This window comes from Salmo salar, chromosome 14 (genome assembly GCF_965601325.2).
Source record: "Salmo salar chromosome 14, fSalSal1, whole genome shotgun sequence".
NCBI lineage: Eukaryota > Metazoa > Chordata > Actinopteri > Salmoniformes > Salmonidae > Salmo > Salmo salar.
The window spans coordinates 27,981,029-28,008,167 of record NC_138304.1 but is presented as its reverse complement, the minus strand read 5'-3'; the positions used below and the strand labels follow the sequence as shown (position 1 = coordinate 28,008,167).

Sequence of the window (27,139 nt, the reverse complement as noted above, 5' to 3'; positions counted from 1 at the left end):
CCAATCAGGCCTTTATGGTAGAGTGACCAGATGGATGCCACTCCTCAGTAAAAGGCACATGACAGCTCGCTTGGAGTTTGCCAAAAGGCACCTAAAGGACTCTCAGACCATGAGAAACAAGATTCTCTGGTCTGACTAAACCAAGATTGAACTCTTTGGCCTGAATGCCAAGCGTCACATCTGGAGGAAACCTGGCACTGTTATCTTTGTTCCTTATATAATGACAAACCGGGGCGTAGGTTTAAGTACTTTTAATGAACATATACTTCAGCTAGAAAACTTCATGTTTAGCCATGCAAGGCATTCTTTAACCATCTGCTTCCCGCATAGCCTGCTGGGTAACATAGTCTAAATGTTATTAACACATAACAACACAGGCACCATCCCTACGGGGAAGCATGGTGGTGGGACCATCATGCTGTGGGGATGTTTTTAGCGGCAGGGACTGGGAGATCGAGGGAAAGATGAACAGAGCAAAGTACAGACAGATCCTTGATGAAAACCTGCTCCAGAGTGCTCTGGACCTTAGACTGGGGTGATGGTTCACCTTCCAACAGGAGAACAACCCTAAGCACACAGCCAAGACAACGCAGGAGTGGCTTCGAGACAAGTCTTTGAATGTCCTTGAGTGGCCCTGCCAGAGCCTGTACTTGAACCCGATCGAATATCTCTGGAGAGACCTGAAAATAGCTGTGAACTCCCCATCTAAGCTGACAGACCTTGAGAGGATCTGCAGAGAAGAATGGGAGAAACTCCCCAAATACAGGTGTGCCAAGTTTGTGGTGTTATACCCAATAAGACCTGAGGCTGTAATCACTGCAAAAGGCGCTTCAACAAAGTACTGAGTAAAAGGTCTGAATACTTATGTAAATGTGATATTTCAGTTTTCCCCAAAAACATTTTTTGCTTTGTCATTATGAGGTATTGTGTGTAGATTGACGAGGGGGGGAAATGATTTAATTTTAGAATAAGGCTGTAACAACAAAATGTGAAAAAAGTCAATTGGTCTGAATACTTTCTGAATGCACTGTATACGTTCACTTTAACCGCAAGCAATTCAAAATGTTTGGCTTTGGTAATCGAGAGAATTTCAGAGGTGTTAAACTTGGATTTCACATAAATTCCAACCCCTCCTCCTTCACTCATCCGATCCATTCTAAAAACCGCGGACCCATCAATAGAAATCAAGTTATTTGACACAGATTTCTTTAGCCAAGTTTCTGATAAAACCATTATGTCCGCATTTGTCGTATTGTCCCATATTCTAATCATGTCTATTTTTGGAAATAGACTTCAGACATTTACATGCAAAAGGCCAAACCTGCTGTTTTTTTAAATCATAGGGAGTCGGTAGAGATTGCATGGTATCTACCGGCCCAGAGTTTCGTCTCACATTACCAGAGATCAACAATAAAAGCATAACAATACATCTCAAGAATAGTTGTTATATACGGCATCCACCTTCACATCAAAAGTGTTTGCTTCTGTAGACAGGATCAGGGTCATTAAAACTCAGATCTCAAGGATCAGACATACAGACAGACTGATTGGCTGCCATCTTGTATTACGAAGTCTTACTGTGGTTTGCCATGAAGACTTTGCTTTGCTGTATGCTCTCACTACTGTAAGTTGCTCTGGATAAGAGTGTCTGCTAAATGATTCAAATGTAAATTAAAAAAAACACCAACTCTGCACATTGCTACTATTATAGCTTATATATGCATATTTTCTTAATTTCCACCAGCCTAATTATATGAGAGGGTTAATATTGATGATCTCATCATGGGAATGTAACCTGAGATTCGATTGTCTGTCAATAACCAGCACATCGCCATAACAGCAGTGTGATTAACTGAGTCTACAGCTGCAGTACTTGTTAATCACACCAACAATAACGCTCTCTTTTAAAGTTATTATCCAGACAGATTGGATTGATTGTGTAGTAGTAAATCAATATGAGAAACTGTTTTGAGCTAAAGTTCAACTAGCTATTTAGAGATATACTTGAAATATAACCTGTCGTTACACACGAGTAGTGTGTATCAAGATCATAGAATAAAGAATGTTAGGTGCAACAGATCGCAGGTTGCTATTATTGTAACGACCCTGGGTTTATAAGAGCGGATATCGACTATGCCGCTTGAGCATTTTTTGGGGCACAATCGATAGCGCGCTGGACTTCGGGCTAGAAGGTCAAGGGTTCGAGGCTTGCTCCCTGCCCGTTTCATTACATTACAGTATGCATTTGGTTGAAGCTCAATGTTGAATTCAAATCTTATTACCATCATATCTATTCCAATATGACACCAATGTCAATGAAAATGTAAAAATCAACTTGATTGGAGGTACACAACACATTCCTGACCTCTCGTCATGATCCATCTAGCTAGCCATTACCGAGAACCACTATACCAGATTTTTTGACAGGGTCATTAGCATTGTTTGCCTAAACCTAGGTCAAATTCTACACATCGGATTAAAACAAGGCTAGTGTCCATAAAGTGACCATTAGACTTAGATCGATTTGTACTGTCTATGTTTGTAGGTACATTTCTGCCCAATAAAAACCAACAATATGCTACCTTTTGTAGCATTTCTGACAATGCTAACATCTTGTAAGTTGAATCTCAGAGTTCTAAAACCGGGTAGAGCAACCCTGTTGCTGCGCAGCAGTAGCAGCTAGCTGGTAGAAGGCTAGCAGCTGTAGCTATCAAGCTTTCGTCAGTTGGATGGGAAGCAAAATGAAGTAAGGTAGCTAGCTAGCTAGGTATATTTTGCTATGGAAGGTTTTTCGTATTGCTGAAGCCATCTGTGTAAACTGCTGATGTAACCGATGTGAAATGGCTAGTTAGTTAGCGGTGGTGCGCGCTAATAGCGTTTCAATCAGTGACGTCACTCGCTCTGAGACCTGAAGTAGTTGTTCCCCTTGCGTTGCAAGAGCCGCGGCTTTTGTGGCGCGATGGGAAACGATGCTTCGTGGGTGTTAGTTGTTGATGTGTGCAAGGGTTCCTGCTTCGAGCCCAGGTTGGGGCGAAGAGAGGGACGGAATCTACACTGTTACACTGACCTGGACACTTGTGTGTAATCAGAGTACAAACAAATAAGCTAGCAAACGTCCTTGACTGATATTATAGCCAGTTAGTACACGGAAAACAGCCACACTAATAATGTATAATACATGCACACTCCAGAACAGACGCGTTACTGTTAGAAGATCCAGAGAAAATTCTAGACCTTACCATATGCATTAATTCAGTACACTCCATATGTCAATGCATTTTTATTCTTGTCATTATGATCAAAATGTTCACTAACTGATCAACACAGTCTTTCCGAAAACCTGAAGTCGCCATCCACAAGTAAACAGTAGCAGGGGTGCGGGTTGCACACGAAGCTTCCAGGTAAAACGACAACATTAAGATTATCAGCGTAACGGTTAGCGTTCCAGCCCTGGGAGTTGACAGTCCTGGGTTCAGAACTTGGCCATTTTCTTTCGTGTAGAGTTTTTGCCCCCCCCCTTCCCTTCCCTTTCCGAAAAACACACGCACGGTGTGTGCTTATTTTCATTTATTAGGCGTCTCTTAAAAGAGCATTTGGGTTCGTTAGGCACCGTTGGGTGGCAAGGGACAGGGAGTGTGATGGGTACTATTGTTCGCGTCTTGATCCTACGGAAGAGAGAACGGTGACTAGCTCAGCGCTCAAACTCTCAAGGAAGACGTTGCCCTCATCCCTCAGATGCAAGCCAACCCTACGGTACAAATGTACGCGATAAATTGCACAGGCTGTCAACGTTTCTCCTTTTCAGGTGCCACTTTTTGTCATTTGAGAAGCTAAGAAATGTGTCAAGCTGGCCCACATGGAGTTGACAAACGACTTGCGCTTATTCATATGCACACAGTACATCGCACACTATCAGTAGCACTTGTGTCTTTTTTCCTTTTCGGCAGCCAATTATGAGTAGGCCTAACAAACAGCTAAATCTACTATCCCCATAGTACAAAAGTTGACATTCTATTCTGTGCGAGAAATAAATATTCTCTGGGACAGTTGTGGGATGCGATAGAGCCCAAATTAATATAACCAGTAGCATCAACAAATTATTTTAAAGCAGTGAAGCTGCTTTTATTATAAAGGTGAATTTTTATGGTGAAAATGATCTTCCCCAAACATGAAACTCACGTGCTGCATATGTATGCCAGTTAGGCTCTACACCAGTTGTACATTTTAGGATGTTAATGGGCTACTTTAGTTGAGATACAAACCTTGTCAAATCATATAAGCCTATGAGCTAGGTGTGATTTGAAAAAGTATCTTGCCTTAATGCACACAAGCTGGGCATCATCATTGCCAAGTGATAGGCTAATATTGTCACCCATCAGAATATTCTTGATTTAATCTTGTCTTTACATATACTAAATAATATATGTGTGAAATTTGTTTTGATTTAGAATGGACCATTATCATGCACCTGTCTCAAAACAGGGGCAGGAGAAAAAAAACATGTCATCTATGCATTTAAATAGCGAATGGAGGACGCTTTTCCCGTGGTTAATTTTTCTGCCAGCCAGGTAGGCTACACTACTGTTGTAAATAGTGCTTAATATTAGGAAAGTTGAGAAATAAATATAGTAGGCCTAGCCTATAGAAAGCTGATGGGGGTCCTCCTCTTTTTAATTGAGGCGATCAAAACTCTGTTTTCTCACACAATTGCATAGCCTATAGAAAATCTCATGGGCTCTCATGAAGTGTTTAATTAGATTTTAGATTAAATTTGCTTTGATGTCAGAGTGATTAGAGGGACAATACCAGGCAGTTATTAGCAAGTTTGGTAAGCTACTAATGACTAAACAGTCAAGTGGAATTTAACTGCCGCCATGACTCGTGACCACCGGTGTGGCGGTAATGCAGTCACCTTAACAGCCCTAGGTGCACCTTGTGCTGGGCATAATAAAAGGCCACAAAACCCAATGCCACAGAAATAATCCAATTTTGAGGGAGCGTGCAATTGTCATGCTGACTACTGAAATGTCCACCAGACCTATTGCCAGAGAAATGAATGATCATTTCTCTACCATAGGCCGCCACCAACATCGTTTAAGAAAATTTTGCAGTACGTCCAACCGGCCTCCCAACTGCAGACCATATGTAACCACACCAGCCCAGGACCTCCACATCCGGCTTCTTCACCTGCAGGATCGTCTGAGACCAGCCACCCCGACAGCTGATGAACCTGGGGGTTTGAGCAACCAAAGAATGTCTGCACAAACTATCAGAAACCGTCTCGGGGAAACTCATCTGCGTGCTCGTCATCCTCACCATGGTCTTGACTGCAGTTCAGCGTTGTAACCGACTTCAGTGGGCAAATGCTCACCATCGATGGCCACTGGCACGCTGAAGAAGTGTGCTCTTCATGGATGAATCCCAGTTTCAACTGTACCAGGCAGCGGTTTGCTGATGTCAAAATTGTAAACAGAGTGCCACATAGTGGTGGTGTGGTTATGGTATGGGCAGGCATAAGCTACGGACAATGAACATAATTGTATTTTATCGATCACAATTTGAATGCAGCGATACCGTGACGAGATCCTAAGGCCCATTTGCGTGCCATTCATCCGCCGTCATCACCTCATGTTTCAGCATGTTTCTGCATGATAATGCACGGCCCCATGTCGCAAGGACCTGTACACAATTCCTGGAAGCTGAAAATCTCCCAGTTCTTCCATGGCCTGCATACTCACCAGACATGCCACACATTGAGCAGGTTTGGGGTGCTCTGGATTGACGTGTACGACAGCATGTTCCAGTTCCCGCCAATATCCAGCAACTTTGCACAGCCATTGAAGAGGAGTGGGATAACATTCTATAGGCCACAATCAACAGCCTGATCAACTCTATGCGAAGGAGATTTGTCACGCTGCATGAGGCAAATGGTGGTCACACCAGAAACTGATTGGTTTTCTGATCCACACCCCTACCTTTTTTTTAAGGTATCTGTGACCAATAGATGCAAATTTTTATTCCCAGTCATGTGAAATCTATAGATTAGGGCCCAATACATTTATTTCAATTGACTGATTTCCTTATATGAACTGTAACTCAGTAAAATCTTTGAAATTGTTGCATGTTGCTTTTATATTTTTGTTCAGTACAGCTTAAAGTTTAATGTGTGTATTTGTATTTATTTTTGCAATGAAGATGACGACGCTACAATAATACACATTTACAATAGGCCTATATCTAAAAATACATACAGCAGTGTTGTGCTCAAGACCACATAAAGCGAGACCGATTCAAGACCAAGACCGGAGGGCGGGCGAAATCAAGTCAAGACCGAGACTGGGAGGGGGACAAGGGGTCCGAGACTAAGTCAAGACTGTGACCAGAAAAGTCCAATTCAAGACCATGATTGTATTTTTGTCAAATCACCACCATAATAAGAGTTCAAAATATCCAGTTTTTCTGTGTTCCCATTTCAGAACAACCTATGGATTCTTTAGACATTCAGAATAGTAAAACAAATGCATGCTGAGGGAAAATGGAGCCACTATACAAATTATTACTAACCCAAACACAGTGGGGAACAATGGGCCTTCTACGCCTTAGAATGATTTGTAAAATAATCATTCTAATAAAATAATAATGATAATTCTATGATTATTTTCAATGATGTTCTGATTTAATCAATTAAGTTTTTGTTGGAAAAGAAAGGGTTACGACTGCAGAGAAAAAAAGATCTAATCAGGATTTTTCTTTCCTGGTCTCTGGGGAGATAAATCTAGCTAACTAAAGGCATATGCCATTCAACTGTATTAGGGAAAAATGTGGGTGTGACAGTGGAATCATCCAATCCCATTTTGTCTTAATGAGTGGGACCGTTTTTACAAAAAGTATGGAAACTTCTGCCTTCTTGAAGGCCAACGATCACTGCGCAATAGCGAGCAGTGATTTTCCCATGGTCTAGGTAGCTAGCTTTTGTTGTCAGCTAGTTTGCAGCAGCTGCAGCAGGTGTTATCAAAGAGGATGTTGTTGCTAATTTGTTAGCTTCTCCATTTTCAAGAATAACTTTCAACAAGTTAAGTTTCAAATGATCATCATCTGGTGAGTGGAACTGTATTTTTTATTGCAGTATGCTTGCTGTTAGCCACCTCTTTGAAAATAACTTTTATGTGAAACATTGTTGCATTTAAAGTGGAACTGACAGCATTTTTCCAACATGGAATCTTATTCAAATCTGTTCATACCCAGTTAGCAATGAGGAATCGGCCCAGAAGCGGCCCTCTTCCGGGGAGCCGGAACTGATTGAATCGGCCCGGAATCGGGTGTTGGACTCGGCCCGGAATCAGAATGAATGACTGCCCAGAATTGGCCCAAGTACATCGGCCATTTAGGTCTACCAGAATTCAGCCAACTTTGCCGGCATCTTATCAGAATCCCCCCCAGATGCGACCCGATGCAAATTTAAATGTAGACAAAATTACCAGATTTAGTCATTTAGAATATTACTATTATACATTTTATACATACAAATTATACCCATCCACAAAAAAAAACATTTTGTCTCGGAGGAAATACCATACACCTGGTGACCGTGTCAGCGTGCATGCGCCTAGCCTGCCACAGGAGTCGCTGCAGCGCAATGGGACATGGACATTCCGGGCCGGCCAAACCCTCCCCTAACTTGGACGACGCTGGGCCAATTGTGTGTCGCCTCATGGGTCTCCCGGTCGCGGCCGGAACGGGTCTCGAACCAGCATCTGTAGAAATTCAGATCGCTGCACCACTCAGGAAGTTCCATCTACAAAGTTTTTAATGTTTATCAATGGCCTTGCACAAAGTATCAAAATGCTAAAATACTACACAGGACTCTTAAAGAATTTCATTTAAATGTTAATTGTATTTTTTGATCACAGAAGCAATGAGGAAAATATGGAAAAATAAATAAATAATGAAATGTTAATTATATAAAGCAGCCTGTGTAATCATCTGCCAGAGAGTAGCCCCAATCGGCCCGAGCCCCAAGTAATACATTTGGGCCACATAACTCACACCGGAATCGGCCCGAGCTCAATACCCGCATCCTAGTCATAAGTAATACTGCCGAAGGCGGCCCAGACTCGGGCCACATGACGTCGGCCGAGTCTGACTCTCAGCCGGAATCGGCCCAGATCCACACCCCCAGGATGAATATGGCACTTTAAAAAAAATATCTGACACGCAACCACTTAGATATTATAATTTTCACATTTTCATCAATTCTTAGAATGTTTGGGAATTACATATACTAAGGCATTTGTGAAAATTCTATAGCAGTATAGAGTGGGAAAGTGGCCTTGCGTTTGGACAATTGACAGACACTGCAGTAAATTAAACCAAATAAAAACATCCGTCTTTTCCAGGACCGGAGTCTACACAGACCGGTGCGCTATAGCCAATCAGAGCTACAGTAGACCTTTATACAAACAAGCTATTTGCCACACTGGCCTGCCATCATTCACTTTGAACTGGACTGTGTGTTTACAGGCAGTTGCAACAGCCCAACGTTAGATCATTAGAACGCATTTGCCAAAAACTACAAAATACACAAATGGATTTCTGTAAATATGTAAACACCACGGGAATCCTCTTACATTTGGTTACTGCACAGTCCTATTGATCAAATAACCTTGAAAAGGTAGGCTCTCTCACCCTCATCAACAACAAGATCAACAACTAATGTTAGAGAGCAAGATGAGCTAAAATCGAACGAAGGAACATTAGATAAACCGTCTCAAACTTTTTCAGCTAGTTGGCCGTCAAAATTGAACTGATAAACGATGGGGAATTGTAGCCTCCTCGTCCTTCTGCAGCTTGCCTGCCAATGCATACTTGTCAAAACAAAGCATCCAAGTTAACTGGCTAAAGTTGGCTAACTTCCTAGCTAGCTACTTCCAGACATAAAAGAGAGAACACCTCACTTCGACAATTTCCTCGCCATAGCAGAGCTAATTAGGCTGTTTACATGTTATCTAGAGTGTTCTTGACTAACTAGGACTTTTTCCCCCCCTACGTTTACTGACATCGGTCATATTCAACAGGTGTGGCGCGGTCGTAAATACATTAGTTGTTCTGCGCTCTCGCACACTCAGACAAGAGTGCTCTGAAATCGGAGTAGATAGCCAGAATAAATGTGCGAACGCGAGGTATGCTAATTGGATAACAGTCGTTCAAGGTCTTGTTAGCTAACCAAATGACACAAGCATCTGTAATGTGTATAGCCACCGAAAAACAATATGAGGGGAAAAGTCAGTCAGTCACCCACTCCTCCAATAGCTATCTAGCTAACGTTAGACTCCGTGTTTTTTAGCTTGCTACAAAAATATATAGATATGCCAGCCTATTAGCCACATTATGACTGACTTGTGATCATTGCAGGAGTGTATATATTTGGCCTGGCGGAGTGGTTTTATGCTCTGACCGAATGGAAGCTAATAATTATGAGTATTTTACTCCGCCGGTCTCGGCTGGTCTCGGGAACAAATTACTAGTCCTCACTGTCCGAGACCGAGTCAAGACCGAGTACAAATGAATCCGACATCGAGACAAGACCGAGATACTCATGTGTGGTTTCGAGACTGGACTCGAGTTCTACAACACTGACATACAGCCTAATGAGATATAATCAGTGGTGGAAAAAGTACCCAATTGTCATACTTGAGTAAAAGTATAGATACCTTAATAGAAAGTTACTCAAGTAAAAGTGAAAGTCAGCCAGTAAAATACTGCATAATTAAAAATTCCTTATAATAAGCAAACCAGACGGCACCATTTTCTTGTTTTTAAAATGTATGGATAGCCAGGGGCACACTCCAACACTCAGACATTATTTACAAATGATGCATTTGTGTTTAGTGAGTCAGCCAGATCAGAGACAGTAGGGATGACCACGTGTTCTGTTGATAAGTGCATGAATTTGCCAATTTTCCTGTCCTGCTAAGCATTAAAAATGTAACGATTTACTTTTGGTTGTCAGGGAAAATGTATGGAGTAAAAAGTACATTATTTTCTTTAGGAATGTAGTGAAGTAAAAGTAAAAGTTGTCAAAAATGTAAATAGTAAAGTACAGATGCCTTAAAAAACGATGTAAGTAGTACTTTAAAGTATTTTTACTTAAGTACTTTACACCACTGGATATAATATAGTACAGTATATATACATACTGTCTATAGCAAACATTAGGAACACCGTTGTGTCAAGTTGGCTGGATGTCCTTTGGGTGTTGGACCATTCTTGATACACACGTGAAAAAAACCAAGCAGCATTGCAGTTCTTGACACTGGCTCTCATGAGGACCGCCACAGGAATGGAAGACCCAGAGTTACCTCTGCTGCAGAGGATAAGTTCATTAGAGTTACCAACCTCAGAAATTGCAGCCCAAATAAATGCTTCACAGAGTTCAAGTAACATACTGTGTGATTCAGTCCTTCATGGTTGAATTGCTGCAAAGAAACCACTATTAAAGGACACCAATAAGAAGAAGAGACTTGCTTGGGCCAAGAAACATGAGCAATGGACATTAGACTGATGGAAATTTGTCCTTTGGTCTGGAGTCCAAATTGGAGATTTTTGGTTCCAACTGCCATGTCTTTGTGAGACACAGAGTAGGTGAACGGATGATCTCCGCATGTGTATTTCCCACCGTAAAGCATGGAGGAGGTGTGATGGTGTGAGGGTACTTTGCTGGTGACACTGTCTGAGGCTACCACAGTATTCTGCAGCAATATGCCATCTCATCTGGTTTGGGCTTAGTGGGACTATCATTTGTTTTTCAACAGGACAATGGCCCAACACACCTCCAGGCTGTGTAAGGGCTATTTGACCAAGAAGGAGAGTGATGGAGTGCTGCAACAGATGACCTGGCATCCACAATCCCCGACTTCAACCAAATTGAGATGATTTGGGATGAGTCGGACCGCAGAGTGAAGGAAAAGCAGCCAACAAGTGCTCAGCATATGTGGAAACTTCTTCAAGACTGTTGGAAAAGTATTCCAGGTGAAGCTGGTTGAGAGAATGCCAAGAGTGTGCAAAGCTGTCATCAAGGCAAAGAGTGGCTACTAGCACTTTTTTGGTTACCCCATGATTCCATATGTGTTTCATAGTTTTGATGTCTTCACTATTATTCTACAATGTAGAAAATAGTCAAAATAAATAAAAACCCTTGAATGAGTAGGTGTGTCAAAACTTTTGACCGGTAGTGTATATACACTACCGTTCAAAAGAGTTTGGGGTCACTTAGAAATGTCCTTGTTTTTTGTCTATTAAAACAACATCAAATTGATCAGAAATACAGTGTAGACGTTGTTAATGTTGTAAATGACTATTATAGTTGGAAATGGCAGATTGTTTATGGAATATCTACTATCAATATCAACATAGGCCCAGTATCAGCAACCATCACTCCTGTGTTCAAATGGCACGTTGTGTTAGCTAATCCAGGTTTATCATTTTAAAAAGCTAATTGATCATTAGGAAACCCTTTTGCAATTATGTTAGCACAGCTGATTAAAGGAGCAGTAAAACTGGCCTTCTTTAGACTAGTTGAGTATCTGGAGCATCAGCATTTGTGGGTTTGATTACAGGCTCAAAATGGCCAGAAACAAAGACCTTTCTTCTGAAACTCATCAATCTATTCTTGTTTTGAGAAATGAAGGCTATTCCATGCGAGAAATGACCAAGAAACTGAAGATCTCATACAATGCTGTGTACTACTCCCTTCACAGAACAGCAAACTGGCGCTAACCAGAATATAAGGTGGAGTGGGAGGCCCCGTTGCACAACTGAGCAAGAGGACAAGTACATTAGAGTGTCTAGTTTGAGAAACAGACGCCTCACAAGTCCTTAACTGGCAGCTTCATTAAATAGTACCCGCAAAACACCAGTCTCAACGTCAGCAGTGATGAAGGCGACTCCGGGATGCTGGCCTTCCTGGAGTCGGGAAGGCCAGTGTCTGTTCTTTTGCCCATCTTAATCTTTTATTTTTATTGGCCAGTCTGAGATATGGCTTTTTCTTTGCAGCTCTGCCTTGAAGGCCAGCATCCCGGAGTCGCCTCTTCACTGTTGACGTTGAGACTATACATTATTATTTTAATAGCAGTACCCTGTAAAGTCCAGTAGCAATCAATCACATTAATTTGTAAAGCCCTTTCTATTTCTGTCGAGTCATGTCACTGTATATCCTAGTAGTTTTAGAGCTTAAGACTTGTAGACTGAGATGTAGGCCTACAGGCATGCTATAGTTAAAAAAGTAGGGGGAAACTATTGAGGTAAACACAGGAGTGAGATAGGAGGTACTGGTTATTATCATCGATCCTTTCAGACCGTCAGAGTGTCTCTCTGAGAGGCCACTCAAGCCCAACACACTGTCCCTCTTCCCTTTCCTCTCTTCCTCCCCTGCCCTGTGCCGGTGCGGTGCTGTATGTGTTTATTGTTCAATAAAGAACGGGTGATGAATGAGCACTTGCAGGCCGATGTAGAGCCCCTATTCGTTTTGTTTTCTCTGGCAATTCGTCACCCCACTGTAAACGGAGACAGCCTCACAATAGGAACTGTGAAGGAGAAATCAATGGGATGATTTAGCAGCTGCTACTTGGCCAAAGGGCCAGTGAATGACCATTTAGCCTAGTGATCACAGTGGCGGCTGAGCTCTGAGGCAGCTAGCGTTGGGCCGGGCCATCACTATGACACTCTCACATTAATCATGTGACGGGGGACAGCAGATCCCGATACTCCACTCAAGCTCCCATTTCCAGTGACTCCATAGTTATTATGACTGTTGTTTGTGTGCTCCAGATCAGAGATAATCTCCCATCGATCCCAGTGTGGTTATCTGAGTCCATGTGACGGCCCCGGCTTAGCAACTACGTCAACATATCGCCCCATGAAAAGGATAAAGGCTGGCTGGCAGAAGCAGCACTCTGTGCCAGTCTCTGCTCTGATGAGAGTGCAGCAGTTGATTTCTCAGTGGGGAGCCATTTTACCACCTGGAATAGTCATCCACTTATGTCGAATTATAAATATAGCCTGTATAGAATTAAGCACCCCTGGCTGTAACCTGGCAGAATCAGGTCTCCATGAACAGCAGTGAGTTGCATTTCATTGTGATGTGTTAATAAATCTTCTCATGGATAGCCCCTTTTTTTGTAAATTTTCGCCTAAAATGACATACCAAATCTAACTGCCTGTAGCTCAGGCCCTGAAGCAAGGATATGCATATTCTTGGTACCATTTGAAAGGAAAACTTTGAAGTTTGTGGAAATGTGAATTGAATGTTGGAGAATATAACACAATAGATCTGGTAGAAGAAAATACAAAGCAAAAACAACTGTTTGTTTTCCTACCACAATCCTTGAAATGCAAGAGAAAGGTCCCAGTTCTAGCCATCACTCTGTTTGTAATTCCGATGGTGTACACAAGATGGCAGCAGTGTATGTGCAAAGTTTCAGACGGATAACTTGAAGTATGAGAGAACTACATGACATTTAGTGTGAAGTCACCCAGGTACATTTGGGTAAATCGTGAAGGAGACATTTGCATTCGTATTAAATTTTTCAGAATATAGTCAAATCTGTATACTTGGACTTTGATTTAGCTTTTCCAGTATTAGTAGCCATAGTAGCCATATTATAAGTTCAACATTTGCAAAACAACCAGTTTTCATAATATCTTCATAACTCTGAATATTCTTATAATTTTTGTCCAAAAGGAAAAGGCATGCTGTCGTACAAGGTTGGTAGCTACATTTTACGACATATACATGGATTCCGGATACTCCCGTAAAGTCGCTCTGGATAAGAGCGTCTGCTAAATGACTTAAATGTAAATGTAAAGCCCGGCTCATTGACTATCTAACTAGCTTTGTTTTTACCCCGATTGGTGCTTATTTGACAAAGTTAGAGTCGTTCAAGTGAAGACCGCCCGCGTCATCAATCTCTGACCAAATATGGTGTCCTATAGGATATACTACACCCCTGATGATATAGTGAAGTTTGGTTACGTTCTAGGATCTCTGAGGAATACATACGAATGTGATTTGACTGGTTGAAACAAAGTTTAGGGTTAGAGTCTCACAGATTCCTTTCTTTGCAAATTGAACGAGTGGAAATACAAAATCGATCGTGCATGCTATATGGACCTTTTTAGGATATGAAAAAAGATTTTATCTAACAACACGACACTTCATGTTATCTCTGGGTCCCTTTGGATGAGAAATCAGAGCAAGATTTCAGAATGTAAGTACACATTTCACCTTCAGAGGTGAATTTATCAAACCTATCACAGTGAAAAAAGTGTTTTTTCGTTAGGAGCTCTCCTCAAACAATAGCTTGGCATCTTTTCGCAGTAATAGCTACTGTAAATTGGACAGTGCAGTTATATTAACAAGAATTTAAGCTTTCCGCCAATATAAGACACTTATATGTACCAACATTTGTTGTTTCTCTAAAATCTGCGATCGTGACACAAGGTGCTGCATGATTTACAACTGTCCCGTTGACAGGACACCAATCCCTAAGAAGCTCTAGCTAGGTGGTGCTTTCATGGCTACATTGTTAATATTTGTCACCCTCCTAGTGCTTCGGGGGAGGGGTGGGTGGCAGTTCTGAAGGGGCAGGGGGAGGAGGGTGGGGTGGTGGCTATGGGGGGGTGGGAGAGAGGGGGGCACTGGCGGCTCTGAAAGCTTTTTCTCTCCAGACCACGTGTCCCTTGTCTCTCTGGGTGGTGTGTTGTGCACCCCCCTCACCTCCCCCCTAGAGGGAGAACCCGTTCAGGCTTAGTGCTGGCTGGCTGGGCTGCTCTGACAGATGAACCCATGTTGACCAGAGGAAGGGAGGAAGGGATCATCCTCACTCCCATTGTGCTCTGCTCTACAGTACTGTAGCCTAGTCACACCACACACACAGAAAGACCGACAGACTGACCGACCGACAGACAGACAGACAGACAGACAGACAGACAGACAGACAGACAGACAGACAGACAGACAGACAGACAGACAGACAGACAGACAGACAGACAGACAGACAGACAGACAGACAGACAGAAAGACAGAGCCAAGTGTTACTTTAGCAGCATCTCACCCAAACCATAATCTCTCACTAAGGGGGGGAATTGTCATTGTGAGGTACAAATGTATTACAGTTACTGTGAGTTTATGTGGATGTGTATAGAATTTGATTCAGGGTAAATATATGGATGAAAATGTTTCAGTCATCAGGTAGTGCTCAAGGCTGGGGCATTAGGATGCTATGGCAGAGGAAAATGAAGGCTTGCTGTTTTTCTATTCTGACCATGATCTGTTTCTTTCTCTCTTTCAGTTCAGCAGATGAGAAGTTTCGCTGGAATAACCAAGGTACGTACATTGTACTAAATATTGCACCAATGCATCTTGTTCTATATTATGTGACAGAGCATGTGGAAACCTCAGTGGAATTGTGTACATTGTAATGATAGGTGCATCTTGAGGGTGGAGTGGAGTGGACCATGCCTCGCTCCTACGTCTGGACAGTTGTCATAATCTGTCAGACAGAACAGCAACAGAGCTGTGTCTGTCCAGTGTGAAATATGGACATCTAGTTGAGATTAGATTGATGGGCTTCGAGCAAAGTATGAACCACAGATCGCAACCTTGTCTTCTAAAGTATCAAACACAGATTTGATTGAAGCAGAGCTAAAAGATTTATGACTGCCAGTCATGTTCAGGATTCTGCTGCACCTGCTTCCCCTTAGTCATCTACTCTATGAAAGTTCCACTGATTTGTATTACCTTTTAGTCATTTAGCAAATGCTGTTATCCAGAGCGACTTACGGTAGTGACGCATACATTTTCGCATTGATCCCCCATGGGAATTGAACCCACAACCCTGGTGTGCCATGCTCTACCAACTGAGCCACACGGGACTGATGGATGAGTTTAGAAATGTTTGGGAAGAGTTTAGGAATGTTGCACAAACATAAATGTCCATGGGTTAAAACGCTAGTAATCATCCTTATACGGTAGAGGACTAAGTGTCTACTGCTGGTAGCCTCAGCCTCCATGCCTGCCGCTATAGAAGAGAGATTAATGCTGATCTTAACCCTCTTGTGTAAGGCTTTATCCCTTGGCACTGTTTGCCAAACTTAAGACAGAGGACAAGTATGTCCGTTTCTGTAGGACAGACAGATAGACAAGGAGACTGTACAGCACGGCAGAGACACATTTCAGTAAATAGTGAAGCTACATAGCTTTTGGCTTATCTAGCATAGTCACTACCACTTTGCCGTCAGTGTGCCTGTAGTAAACCTCAGCTGCTTGTAAACGTTTTACTATTTGTGAGGTAACGGGACAATAATCCTGCTTCTCCATTCATTGCTGTGCCTCAACAGACGGACAGAAGGACATTGAGGAGGAACTGACGACTGGCTTGGAGCTGGTGGACTCCTGCATTAGGTCACTCCAGGAATCTGGGATCCTTGACTCCCAGGAATTCTCCACAGGTGACAGTAAGGACGCTCGTTACGTTATACAGTGCAGATCATTTTTTTTATATGTTAAAACATACCATCTACTTGCAGTGAACCCGATTTACATTACATTCAGTCATCTAACAGACTCTCATCCAGAGCGACCCACAGAATCCTGTGGGTTCTTACCATACCAACTATGTGGACACCTGCTTGTTGAACATCCCCTTCCAAAATCATGGGCATTAATATGTAGTTGGTCCCCCCTTTGCTGCTATAACAGCCTCCATTCTTCTGGGAAGGCTTTCCACTAGATGTTGGAATATTGCTGAATATTAGTGAGGTTGGGCACTGATGTTGGGCGATTAGGACTGGCTCGCAGTCGGCGTTCCAATTCATCCCAAAGGTGTTCGATGGGATTGAGGTCAGGGCTCTGTGCAGGCCAGTCAAGTTCTTCCACACCGATCTAGACAAACCATTTCTGTATGGACCTCACTTTGTACACCGGGGCATTGTCATGCTGAAACAGAAAAAGGCCTTCCCCAAACTGTTGCCATTAAGTTGGAAGCACAGAATGGTCTATAATGTAATTGTATCGTTAAGATTTCCCTTCACTAGGAAATCAGGGGTCTAGCCTGAACCATGAAAAACAGCCCCAGACCAATATTCCTCATCCACCAAACTTTACAGTTGGCACTATGCATTGGGGCAGGTAACGTTCTCCTGTCATCCGACAAACCCAGATTCGTCAGTCGGACTGCCAGATGGTGAAGTGTGATTCATCACTCCAGAGAACATGTTTCCACTGCTCCAAAGTCCAATGGCGGCGAGCTTTACACCACTCCAGCTGATGCTTGGCATTGCACATGGTGATCTTAGGTTGTGTGCGGCTGCTCGGCCATGGAGACCCATTTCATGATGATCCACGAACAGTTCTTGTGCTGACGTTGCTTCCATGGACAGTTTGGAACTCGGTAGTGAGTGTTGCAACCAGCGGTCCTGTTCTGTGAGCTTGTGTGGCCTACCACTTTGCGGCTGAGCCGTTGTTGCTCCTAGACGTTTCCACTTCACAATAACAGTACGTACAGTTGACCTGGGCAGCTCTAGCAGGGCAGAAATTTGACAAACTTACTTGTTGGAAAGGTGGCATCCTATGACGGTGCCACGTTGAAAGTTCCTGAGCTCTTCAGTAAGGCCATTCTACTGCCAATATTTGTCTATGGATCTTGCATGGCTGTGTGCTTGATTTTATATACCTGTCAGCATTGGGTGTGGCTGAAATAGCCGAATCCACTAATTTGAATGGGTGTCCACATACTTTTGTGTATATATAGTGTGTTTTAGAAAATAACTAATTCACTACAAATAGACAAATATCATGTCGTCCCAAATGAAACAGGCAGGATGATATTGTTCAAGCTAACACAAATAGCATAAGTTCACTGCAACACTTTTTATGCTTATCAATAGTCTAAATGTCAAGAAAAATGTCAAGAATGATCTATACAAAATCAACCAGATACAGAAATGCTCGGTGATAGGATCTTTCTCTTTCTCTTTTAGCACTGAGTGATGTCAATGACTGTGAACGTTTCAATCAGGAACTAGATACCGCAGGTGTTCAAGTCTCTTATCACGTTTGCGTTCTGCATTCAAAACAGTTGTTTTCCCTTTTCTTCTGATCCCAAATGCCCTCACTTCATTTGATCCAAGAAATGATCTTCATCTTTTTACTATGAGCTACTAAGAGAGTATTCGCTGTCAGGAGAGATTCAGCGTATGTCAAGGGTTTGATATGGAAATGATGTCTCGCCGAGGCGTCAGCAGCTTCCTTTGAGCACAGCAGAGTACACATGTGTACGAGGAATATGGTTTCAAATCAGCCACTACAAAGCAATCACATTCATATTCAATGTGCTGAAAAGAGCAGAGTTTTTTGGGGCTAGAAAGAAAGAACATATGCAGATAGTATATGCTGTCTGTGTGTGTGTGTATGTGTCTGTATTTCTATGTGTGTACATACGTACGTATGTGTGCGTGCGTACATGCGCGTGTGTCATAGACTGTGTTTGCACGTGCACTGCACACTACATTCCCTCTCTATCCGTTAGGCTCTTGATGAAAAATGGAAATGTGTTATAGACTAGATGAATTAAAGGAGCCACTCCCTACATATTTAAAGCACCCTGAGCGACCACCTTGCCAGGGATATTCCTCTGGACTGCTGGACTACTATACTTTATCACACACACACACACACACACACACACACACACACACACACCACACACCACACACCACACACACACACACACACACACACACACACACACACACACACACACACACACACACACACACACAGAGACTCTTCTAAGAAGGCCCCTGTAGTATTCACTTATCTTCCAGAAATCCTCAACCAAAAACTCATACCATTGACATGAAGTATGAAGTTGTTGCAGAAACATTTCTGTGGTCATTTTCATACAGCCGCTATTAGATAAATGTCACAAGATAAATAATATAGAGTCACTTACAACAGCATTTTCAGTGCTAGTTAACAGTCATAATTTTCATAATGAGCTAGCTCACTTTTCCTGAATGAAAATGATGGCAGTATGTGCGGTGCGTGTTCCTGTCTGTGTGTTTGTGTGTGTGTGTGTGGGAGGGGGGGGGGGGGGGGGGGGGGTGACAAAGAGAGAGAGATGGTGGGTGTTGCCAGAACAACATGGATGTGAGAGTAAACACAGAGGAAGGTGTGAAGGCAGTCAAGGGAGGAAGCCTCACTGACCTGAGAGTGGTGTAGAGCACTGAAACAGGTTACACGGAAACAGGTTCACAGCATTTTATTTAATGACACGCATAGTACTCACAGCTATGTTGCTGAAGATAGTGTGCTATTATACTGTAGTGTGGAGTGAATTGTATTTATTTTTGTGTGCAGTAATTCTATTTTTGATTTACAACACTGTGGCTAATATGCAGTATATAATACAATATACTGCATAATGTTGCTTGGGTAATGTAATGAAAATGTAGGCCTATGGAAATAAAATGCTGATGTTAGTGTCACTATTTGAATTGAATGCTAACTGTGCTGTTATTTACAGGAGTTCTGGCAAAGCACAAAAATGCAGGTCAGCGTTTGTTTTTCTGCATGCTATTGAAATTACCCGTACGAGAGTAGTGAGGCCCAAACAACTCTGTAGTCTGATTACTTTTATTGTCGGCCTCATTCTGCACCACTTGTGCTCAGTGACTCCCAATTCCTCCTGATCCATTATACATGCTCTCCCTTTCTCCATCTCTGCCTCTCTGGGTCTGAGAGAGGGAGAGAGAGAGAGGGAGGGAGAGAGAGAGAGAGGCAGAGAGAGAAGCAGAGAAAGAGGTATGTAGATAGAAAGGTAGTTACGTACAGAGAGAGTGGAGAGAGAGACTGGGAGAGACAGACTGGGAGAGAGATACTGAAAGAGAGGCAGAGAGAGTGAGAGAGTGATGGACGCAGAGAGGCAGAGGAGAAAGAGAGTGTGGGGGATACAGACACAGAGGGTAAGAGGTTGTCTCAATATTTCAGCTCCACTCTCCTTCCAAAACAGGACAAGGCCTGCTATCCCAGAGTGCACTTAAGCTCAACAATCAGGATGGAACACTCCCTTACCCAGCCGGTTACCACAGCAACCAGACACTAGAGGCCCCACCCCGCGGGGGCCAGGTGGGAGGGGCAGTCCACAGTTACAACCAGGTGGGTGAGATTTATTGTGTGTCCCAAATGGCACCATATTCCCATATTCCCTAGTAGTGCACTAGTTTTAGAGCCCTGGTCAAAAGTAATGGACTATATAAGGAATAGAGTGCCATTTGAAACAGGCTCTTAGATTGCCAAGGTCAAAGATAATTTAGCCTTTTCGCTGTATAGTCTGGATTTCAAGATGGCATGTGATCTAGGTGGAAGATTAGATTAGTTTAGTTTATTACTCACATGCACAGGGTCGGAGATGTATTTGCAGGGTACAGTGAAATTCTTAAGCTCCGAGCTCCAACAGTGCAGGTCAAAAAGAGGTGTAAATGAAACAATAATAAAAATAATAATTATAATAATAATAATAATATATACATACAGTTAGCGCCAAAAGTATTGGGACAGTGACACGTTTTTTGCAGTTTTGGCTCTATACTCCAGCACTTTGGATTTTAAATTATACCACGACTATGAAGTTAAAGTTCAGACTGTCAGCTTTAATTTGAGGGTATTTTCATCATATCAGGTGAACCGTTTAGAAATTACAGCACTTTTTGTACATAGTCCCCCATCAAGCTTGTGACTCTACAAACTTGTTGGAGGCATTTGCTGTTTGTTCTGGTTGTTTTTCTGATTCGTTTGTGCCCAATAGAAATGAATAGTAAATCATGCATTGTCATTTTTATTGTAAATAAGAATATAATATGTTTCTAAACACTTTGTGGATGCTACCATGATTACGGATAATCCTGAATGAATCGTGAATAATGATAAGTGAGAAGGTTGCAAAAAAAGCTAACCTCCCCTGTTATTGTAATGGTGAGAGGTTAGCATGTCTTGGAGGTATGCTAACCTCCCCTGTTATTGTAATGGCGAGAGGTTAGCATGTCTTGGGGGTATGATATTTGTGCGTCTAACTTTCTCACTCATTATTCACAATTCATTCAGGGCTATCCGTAATCATGGTAGCATCCACATTAATGTAGAAGTGTTAGAAACATATTATATTCTTATTGACATTAAAAGTGTCCAGTTACGCAATACTTTTGGTCCCCTAAAATGTGGGGACTATGTACAAAAAGTGCTGTAATTTCTAAATGATATGGATGAAAATACCCTAAAACTAAATTTGACAGTCTTCACTTTAACCTCATAGTCATTGTATCATTTCAAATCCAAAGTACTGGAGTGCAGAGCCTTAACAGCAACAAATGTGTCACTGCCCCAATACCTTTGGACTCACTATATTTACAGCTTTAACAATGATACATGTCCATTGGGGGTTGGGAACAGAGTAAATGTCAGTTGAAACAATAATACGGTTCTTCCTGTGTTTCTCCAGGTGACATCTAGCCGTGCAGCCCAGCTGGCTGCCAGTGTAGACTCCTCCCAGTCCCAGTGCAGAGATAGAGAGTCGTTTGCCCAGAGCCATGGCAGCGCCTTCCACATGCCTGACGCTCCACCCACTCCTTCCATGTACTACTCTTGCTCCACCCTGCCCGCCCAACGCGTGAGCTCCCCCCACTCCATACAGGCCGTGGGCTCGCCCACCAAGCTCCAGCGCCTTGGCTCAGCCTCCGACATGCCCAGCTACGCCACCCTGCAGCGGGTCTCCTCGCCCAAGCAGTCCCCCAGCCGGCTGGCAAAGTCTTACAGCACCAGCTCCCCCATAAACATGGTGGTGGGGTCTGCCGGGCTGTCCTCCACGTCTCCACTGCACATGGCCTCTTCAGGCAATGCCTCGGGTTCGTCCCCTCTCCATCAGTTCAGCTCCACTGTGGGTAACTACGCCACCCTGTCCCCCAGCAAGCGCATGCAGCACTCCTCCGACCAGTACAAGATCTCCCACGAGCTATACGCCAACGCCACCCTCGGGAGGCCTGGCAGCTTGGCGGGTGGGTTCACATGCTCAGACAGAGAGATAATATCTTTATATATATATTATGTCTAAAATTGTGTTTTTTCTATGAGTTGATAAATAAATATTCTCTCAAATTGTTTTAAATGCTGTAGTTAATAGGCTTGATAATACTAGATGTTGTTATTAACCCTGTTTGGAATCAATTAACAATGTTGTGGTGTTCAGGGTCCAGAGGCTCCTACAGCAGCCAACACAGTCACCTGGGCTCAGAGCTGCGACCTCTCCAGTCTCCTGAGCACCACATTGACCCCATCTACGAGGACAGGGTCTACCAGAAGCCCTCTCTCAGGAATCTCAATCAGAACCAGGGTGAGTCAGCCGGTCCGGAGCCCTTGCCATGCAGCACTGGGCATCCCCTTATATTTTACTATAACTTTGTTGCTTTTTCACTTCTTAGCCAACCAAGTGTTATTGTTTCACAGTAGGTTATAGGGGGTTATCATTTTCAGATAGCTGCTAATCTTTTATTGGCTCTTTGAGGTTCTGAGTCAGCACTGGATTAATCCTTGATAGGAGAAATTACTCAATATAACAAAAAATTGTATGACGTCAGAATTAGATGGGAATCAAGCAAACACAACAAGCCAAAAAGGTAAGGGAGCAGGAATTTCAACAGTCAATGCCCCACATTTAGCTTATCATTCAGGTAGAACTCAGAATATGGGCCTTTAAACTGTGGTTTTCCTGCAGATAACACTAATGATAAAAAAAACAACAGAATATTTATCGCTCCATCAGATTGTTTAGCTTATCTACATTTTTCAGTTCAGGTATGCAAATCCGATTAGTATCTTGATGGCAATTTGTTTTGTAGTCACAGATCATTCGATATTAGACAGAAATTAATCTCAATTAATCTCACAGGATTTATGCTCAAGCATTGAAATCTGAGTCTGAGGCACCCACCATGGTCAAATTCACTCCACAGTACTTAGCCTAATACTTTCTTTAATGAGCATGTGTATCCCCTCCACAGAATTTCCGCCTCACTTCACTGCATATGATCAAATCCTACTATACGACCTGAAAAGCTTTAGTTTCCTAAAGGCTCGGGAATTGGAGTTATGATATTGCTTCCTGTTTGTAAAGAATGCAGGCTACTATATGAAAGACCGGAGGGGATACCATGATTCTTACTGGTGTTTTATTGAGCATGGGTTGAGATGGTACAGATTGTCCATGAAGGCTGTTGGATCATATCCTCACAGCCAGTACTGTATCCCTCCTCTGTTGATTCTCAACCTAATCCTTCACCTCCTTTTAGCCCTTCTCACACTGTATGTAGGATTCTGTCTTTTATGATTAATGTGTCACACTGCAGGTTGGTATTTATTGTAATTAATCTGCCAGCTGTGCAGAGTGGTCACTAGCTGGCACAGCCACAAAGTCAGAATATCTGATTTTAAACCTAACCCTAACCTTGGCCACACTACTAACCCTAATGCCTAACCCTAAACCTAAATGAAGACCAAAAAGCACATTTTTGTTTTGCTGAATTTTTACGATATAACCAATTTAGTGTATTTGATCTGCGCATGTGCCAGCACCAGCAGCGCAAGCCTCTGTGCTTATGCGCTAGTGAAGTGAGTTCGGAAAAACTGAAAGTGTGCATCTTAGAAATTGTTTTCACATATAAAGTTTGTATGTCAGAGGCTTCCCAAAGATAACGTGGTAGAATGTAATTCTGATTGCCGATTTTGTGCATTTATCAAAATCCCATCAGGTAGCCTGATTTTGGATTATGTCCATGTAAACAAGATTATTAGGGAAACTGTTCTTCTGGCAAAGCATGTAAACGTTTAAATCGAACTATTATATTAATCTAGCTATTCACAGGTGCCGGCCCTGTTTGTATTGGGCCTGTCCCTACCGGACCTGTTCCTTCCAGTATCGGCTCGTAACACCAGCCACACTACACGATAAAGGCTCAACATTTCTGACAGTGCCAGAACTTTGTCAAAGCCTACGACCGCACACAGTTGTACTTAATCGGCAGACCTAGACCCTGTCACACTGAATGAGCCAAGACGTCCAACAATCGTTTATGACCTAAGAATTTGCCCACAATGTGGACATTTTGTCTGAGGTGGTAAAATCGTAGCATAAGAAGGCTAATATTGGGCCTTTAGGCAACCCCCAGGGCAACATTTCACATCTGGTGGTTTAATGTTGTTTTCTTCACCTTTGGTTTTCCAGAAATGTTGTATCAACGTCAAATATATAATGAAATCACACATTGCAATTTTGTAGGCCTATTCAAATTTCAGACAGTGCCACAACGTTGTTTCTGTGATAATATTTATTTCAGTCAACCAACATTCATTGATCTGATATACACTGTATGCAGTGGAGGTCAGTGCTGTTTAAGATGAGGGAGGACGAGAATTTGTTTTATGAGCATGGCTTTATTTCTATTATAGCATATTGGATGACTGTCATTCATATTCCATTCACCCAGCTCAATGTAACATCGACAGGTTAAGGCTACTACATGATACTCGATTTTCCCTGCTACAACCTAGGCTATGAATTAAAGTTTACAACATAGGTGTACAGGTCGAGTGAAATTTTAATAATCAAGGTGACAGACATTGACACATTCAATAGTGCTTTCCACAATCTTGCCTGCATCTAGCTGATCTAGGGTTTAATTATTAGTCCAACAGTTGCAAACGAGAGTTTCTATTGGACAAATTCAGATATGTTTATACCCTTTTTGTTACGTTTGCTTCCGTTTAAGAAAGTTTTTCAACAGAATCGGTGGAATGAATACACCCCTGATCACACTCAAACACAGTTCACTTTCGTAACAGCCACATAAAAACAAAATGATCTCCCTTTGATTGTTGGATAATTCCTTTTTGCATCTACGCACTCTCCTCCTCTCACCTTTTTCCTTTGCTTTTGGACTTCAGTGCACAACACATCAGCTGTCTGTGGCCAGGCAAAAAAAACTTTCCATGCCAAACCTTCATATCATAACCACTAACAACTACACACTGCCTACATTTGTCAACATATTAGCTAACGTCAAGTCAACATAACTACTAGAACTAACGCGTTAGTAAACCCGCTCTGCTACAATCATGCAGTACAGTGTACAGTCATCAAGCAGTTTAGCACTTAAACCAGCAGGCCCCGGTGGCAATAAATTAATAGAACCATAAGCTTACCTTGACTTGGAAGAGTTCCAGTGTTGGATAACCATAGCCAGCTAGCTAACATAGCATCCCTCTCTGTTTGAGCCGGGTGTTTGAGTAGGCTAAACTAGCTAGCTGCATTTGCTAGCTAAGTAAGTGAAAGCAAAAAAAATACGAAATACTCTCTCTTTCTCGCTCCTAGCTCTCTTGCTTCTCCTTCATATTTTAAGAAATGAATTTGTTTAAAACTGTTCAACTATTGTCTTTCTCTCACCACATTTTATGCACTGCTGTGCTTGCTATCTGTAGCTTATGCTTTCAGTACTAGATTCATTCTCTGATCCTTTCATTGGGTGGACAACATGTCGGTTCATGCTGCAAGAGCTCTGACAGGTTGGAGAATGTCCTCAGGAAGTTGTCATAATTACTGTGTAAGTCTATGGAAGGGGGTGAGAACCACGAGCCTCCTAGGTTTTGTATTGAAGTCAATGTATCCAGAGGAGGATGGAAATTAGCTGTCCTCCAATTACACCATGTTGCTACCCTACAGAGTGCCGTTGAGGCTACTGTAGACCTTCATTGCAAAACACTGTGTTTTAATCAATTATTTTGTGACGGGACACTACATAATCAAAAGTATGTGGTCATTCCAAAATATGTAGTTGGTCCCTCCTTTGCTGCTATAACAGCCTCCACTCTTCTGGGAAAGCTTTCCACTAGATGTTAGAACATTGCTGGGCGGACTTGCTTCCATTCAGCCACAAGTGCATTAGTGAGGTCGGGCACTAATGTTGGGCGATTAGGCCTTGCTCAAAGTCAGCGTTCCAATTCATCCCAATGGGTTCTTCCACACCAATCTCGACAAACCATTTCTGTATGGACCTTGCATTGTGCATGGGGGCATTGTCATGCTGAAACAGGAAAGGGCCTTCCCCAAAGTGAATCGTCTAGAATGTCATTGTATGCTGTAGTGTTAAGACTTCCCTTCACTGGAACTAAAGGGCCTAGCCCGAACCATGAAAAACAGCCCCAGGCCATTATTCCTCCTCCACCAAACTTTACAGTTGGCACTATGCATTGTGACAGGTAGTGTTTTCCTGGCATTTGCCAAACCCATATTCGTCCATTGGACTGCTAAATGGTGAAGCGTGATTCATCACTCCAGAGAACATGTTTCCACTGCTCCAGACTCCAATCGCGGTGAGCTTTACAGAACTCCAGCCAACGCTTGGCGCATGGTGATCTTAGGCTAGTGTGTTGCGGCTCGGCCATGGAAACCCATCTCATGAAGCTCCCGACGAACAGTTCTTGTGCTGACGTTTCTTCCAGAGGCAGTTTGGAACTCAGTAGTGAGTGCTGCAACCGAGGACAGACGATTTTGTGTGGCCTACCACTTCGTGACTGAGCCGTTGTTGCTCCTAGATATTTCCACTTCACAATAACAGCACTTACAGTTAACTGGGGCAGCTCTAGCAGGGCAGAAATTTGACGCATTGACTTGTTGGAAAGGTGACATCCTATGATGGTGCCGCGTTTAAAGTTACTGAGCTCTTCAGTAAGGCCATTCTACTGCCAATGTTTGTCTATGGATATTGCATGGCTGTGTGCTCGATTTTATACACCTGTCAGCAACGGGTGTGGCTGAAATAGCCGAATCCACTAATTTGAAGGGGTGGTCACATACTTTTATATACACTGCTCAAAAAAATAAAGGGAACACTAAAATAACACATCCTAGATCTGAATGAATGAAATAATCTTATTAAATACTTTTTTCTTTACATAGTTGAATGTGCTGACAACAAAATCACACAAAAATAATCAATGGAAATCCAATTTATCAACCCATGGAGGTCTGGATTTGGA

General features: G+C 42.6%; 1 protein-coding gene across 7 annotated transcripts in view; it reads left to right on the top strand.

The window, feature by feature from the left end:
* Positions 1–27,139, top strand: part of LOC106569223 (catenin delta-2) — a 143,279-nt gene that overhangs the window by 62,448 nt on the left and 53,692 nt on the right. For 6 of the 7 annotated variants that reach the window (XM_082960876.1, XM_082960874.1, XM_082960875.1 and 3 more), the window contains 5 exons: positions 15,348–15,382; positions 16,396–16,512; positions 20,070–20,215; positions 21,555–22,107; positions 22,299–22,442. In XM_082960876.1, coding sequence (XP_082817002.1) covers positions 15,348–15,382; positions 16,396–16,512; positions 20,070–20,215; positions 21,555–22,107; positions 22,299–22,442 — 995 coding nt within the window. The remainder of the gene's footprint in view (positions 1–15,347; positions 15,383–16,395; positions 16,513–20,069; positions 20,216–21,554; positions 22,108–22,298; positions 22,443–27,139) is intronic. The other variant, XM_082960873.1, reaches the window with a different exon arrangement.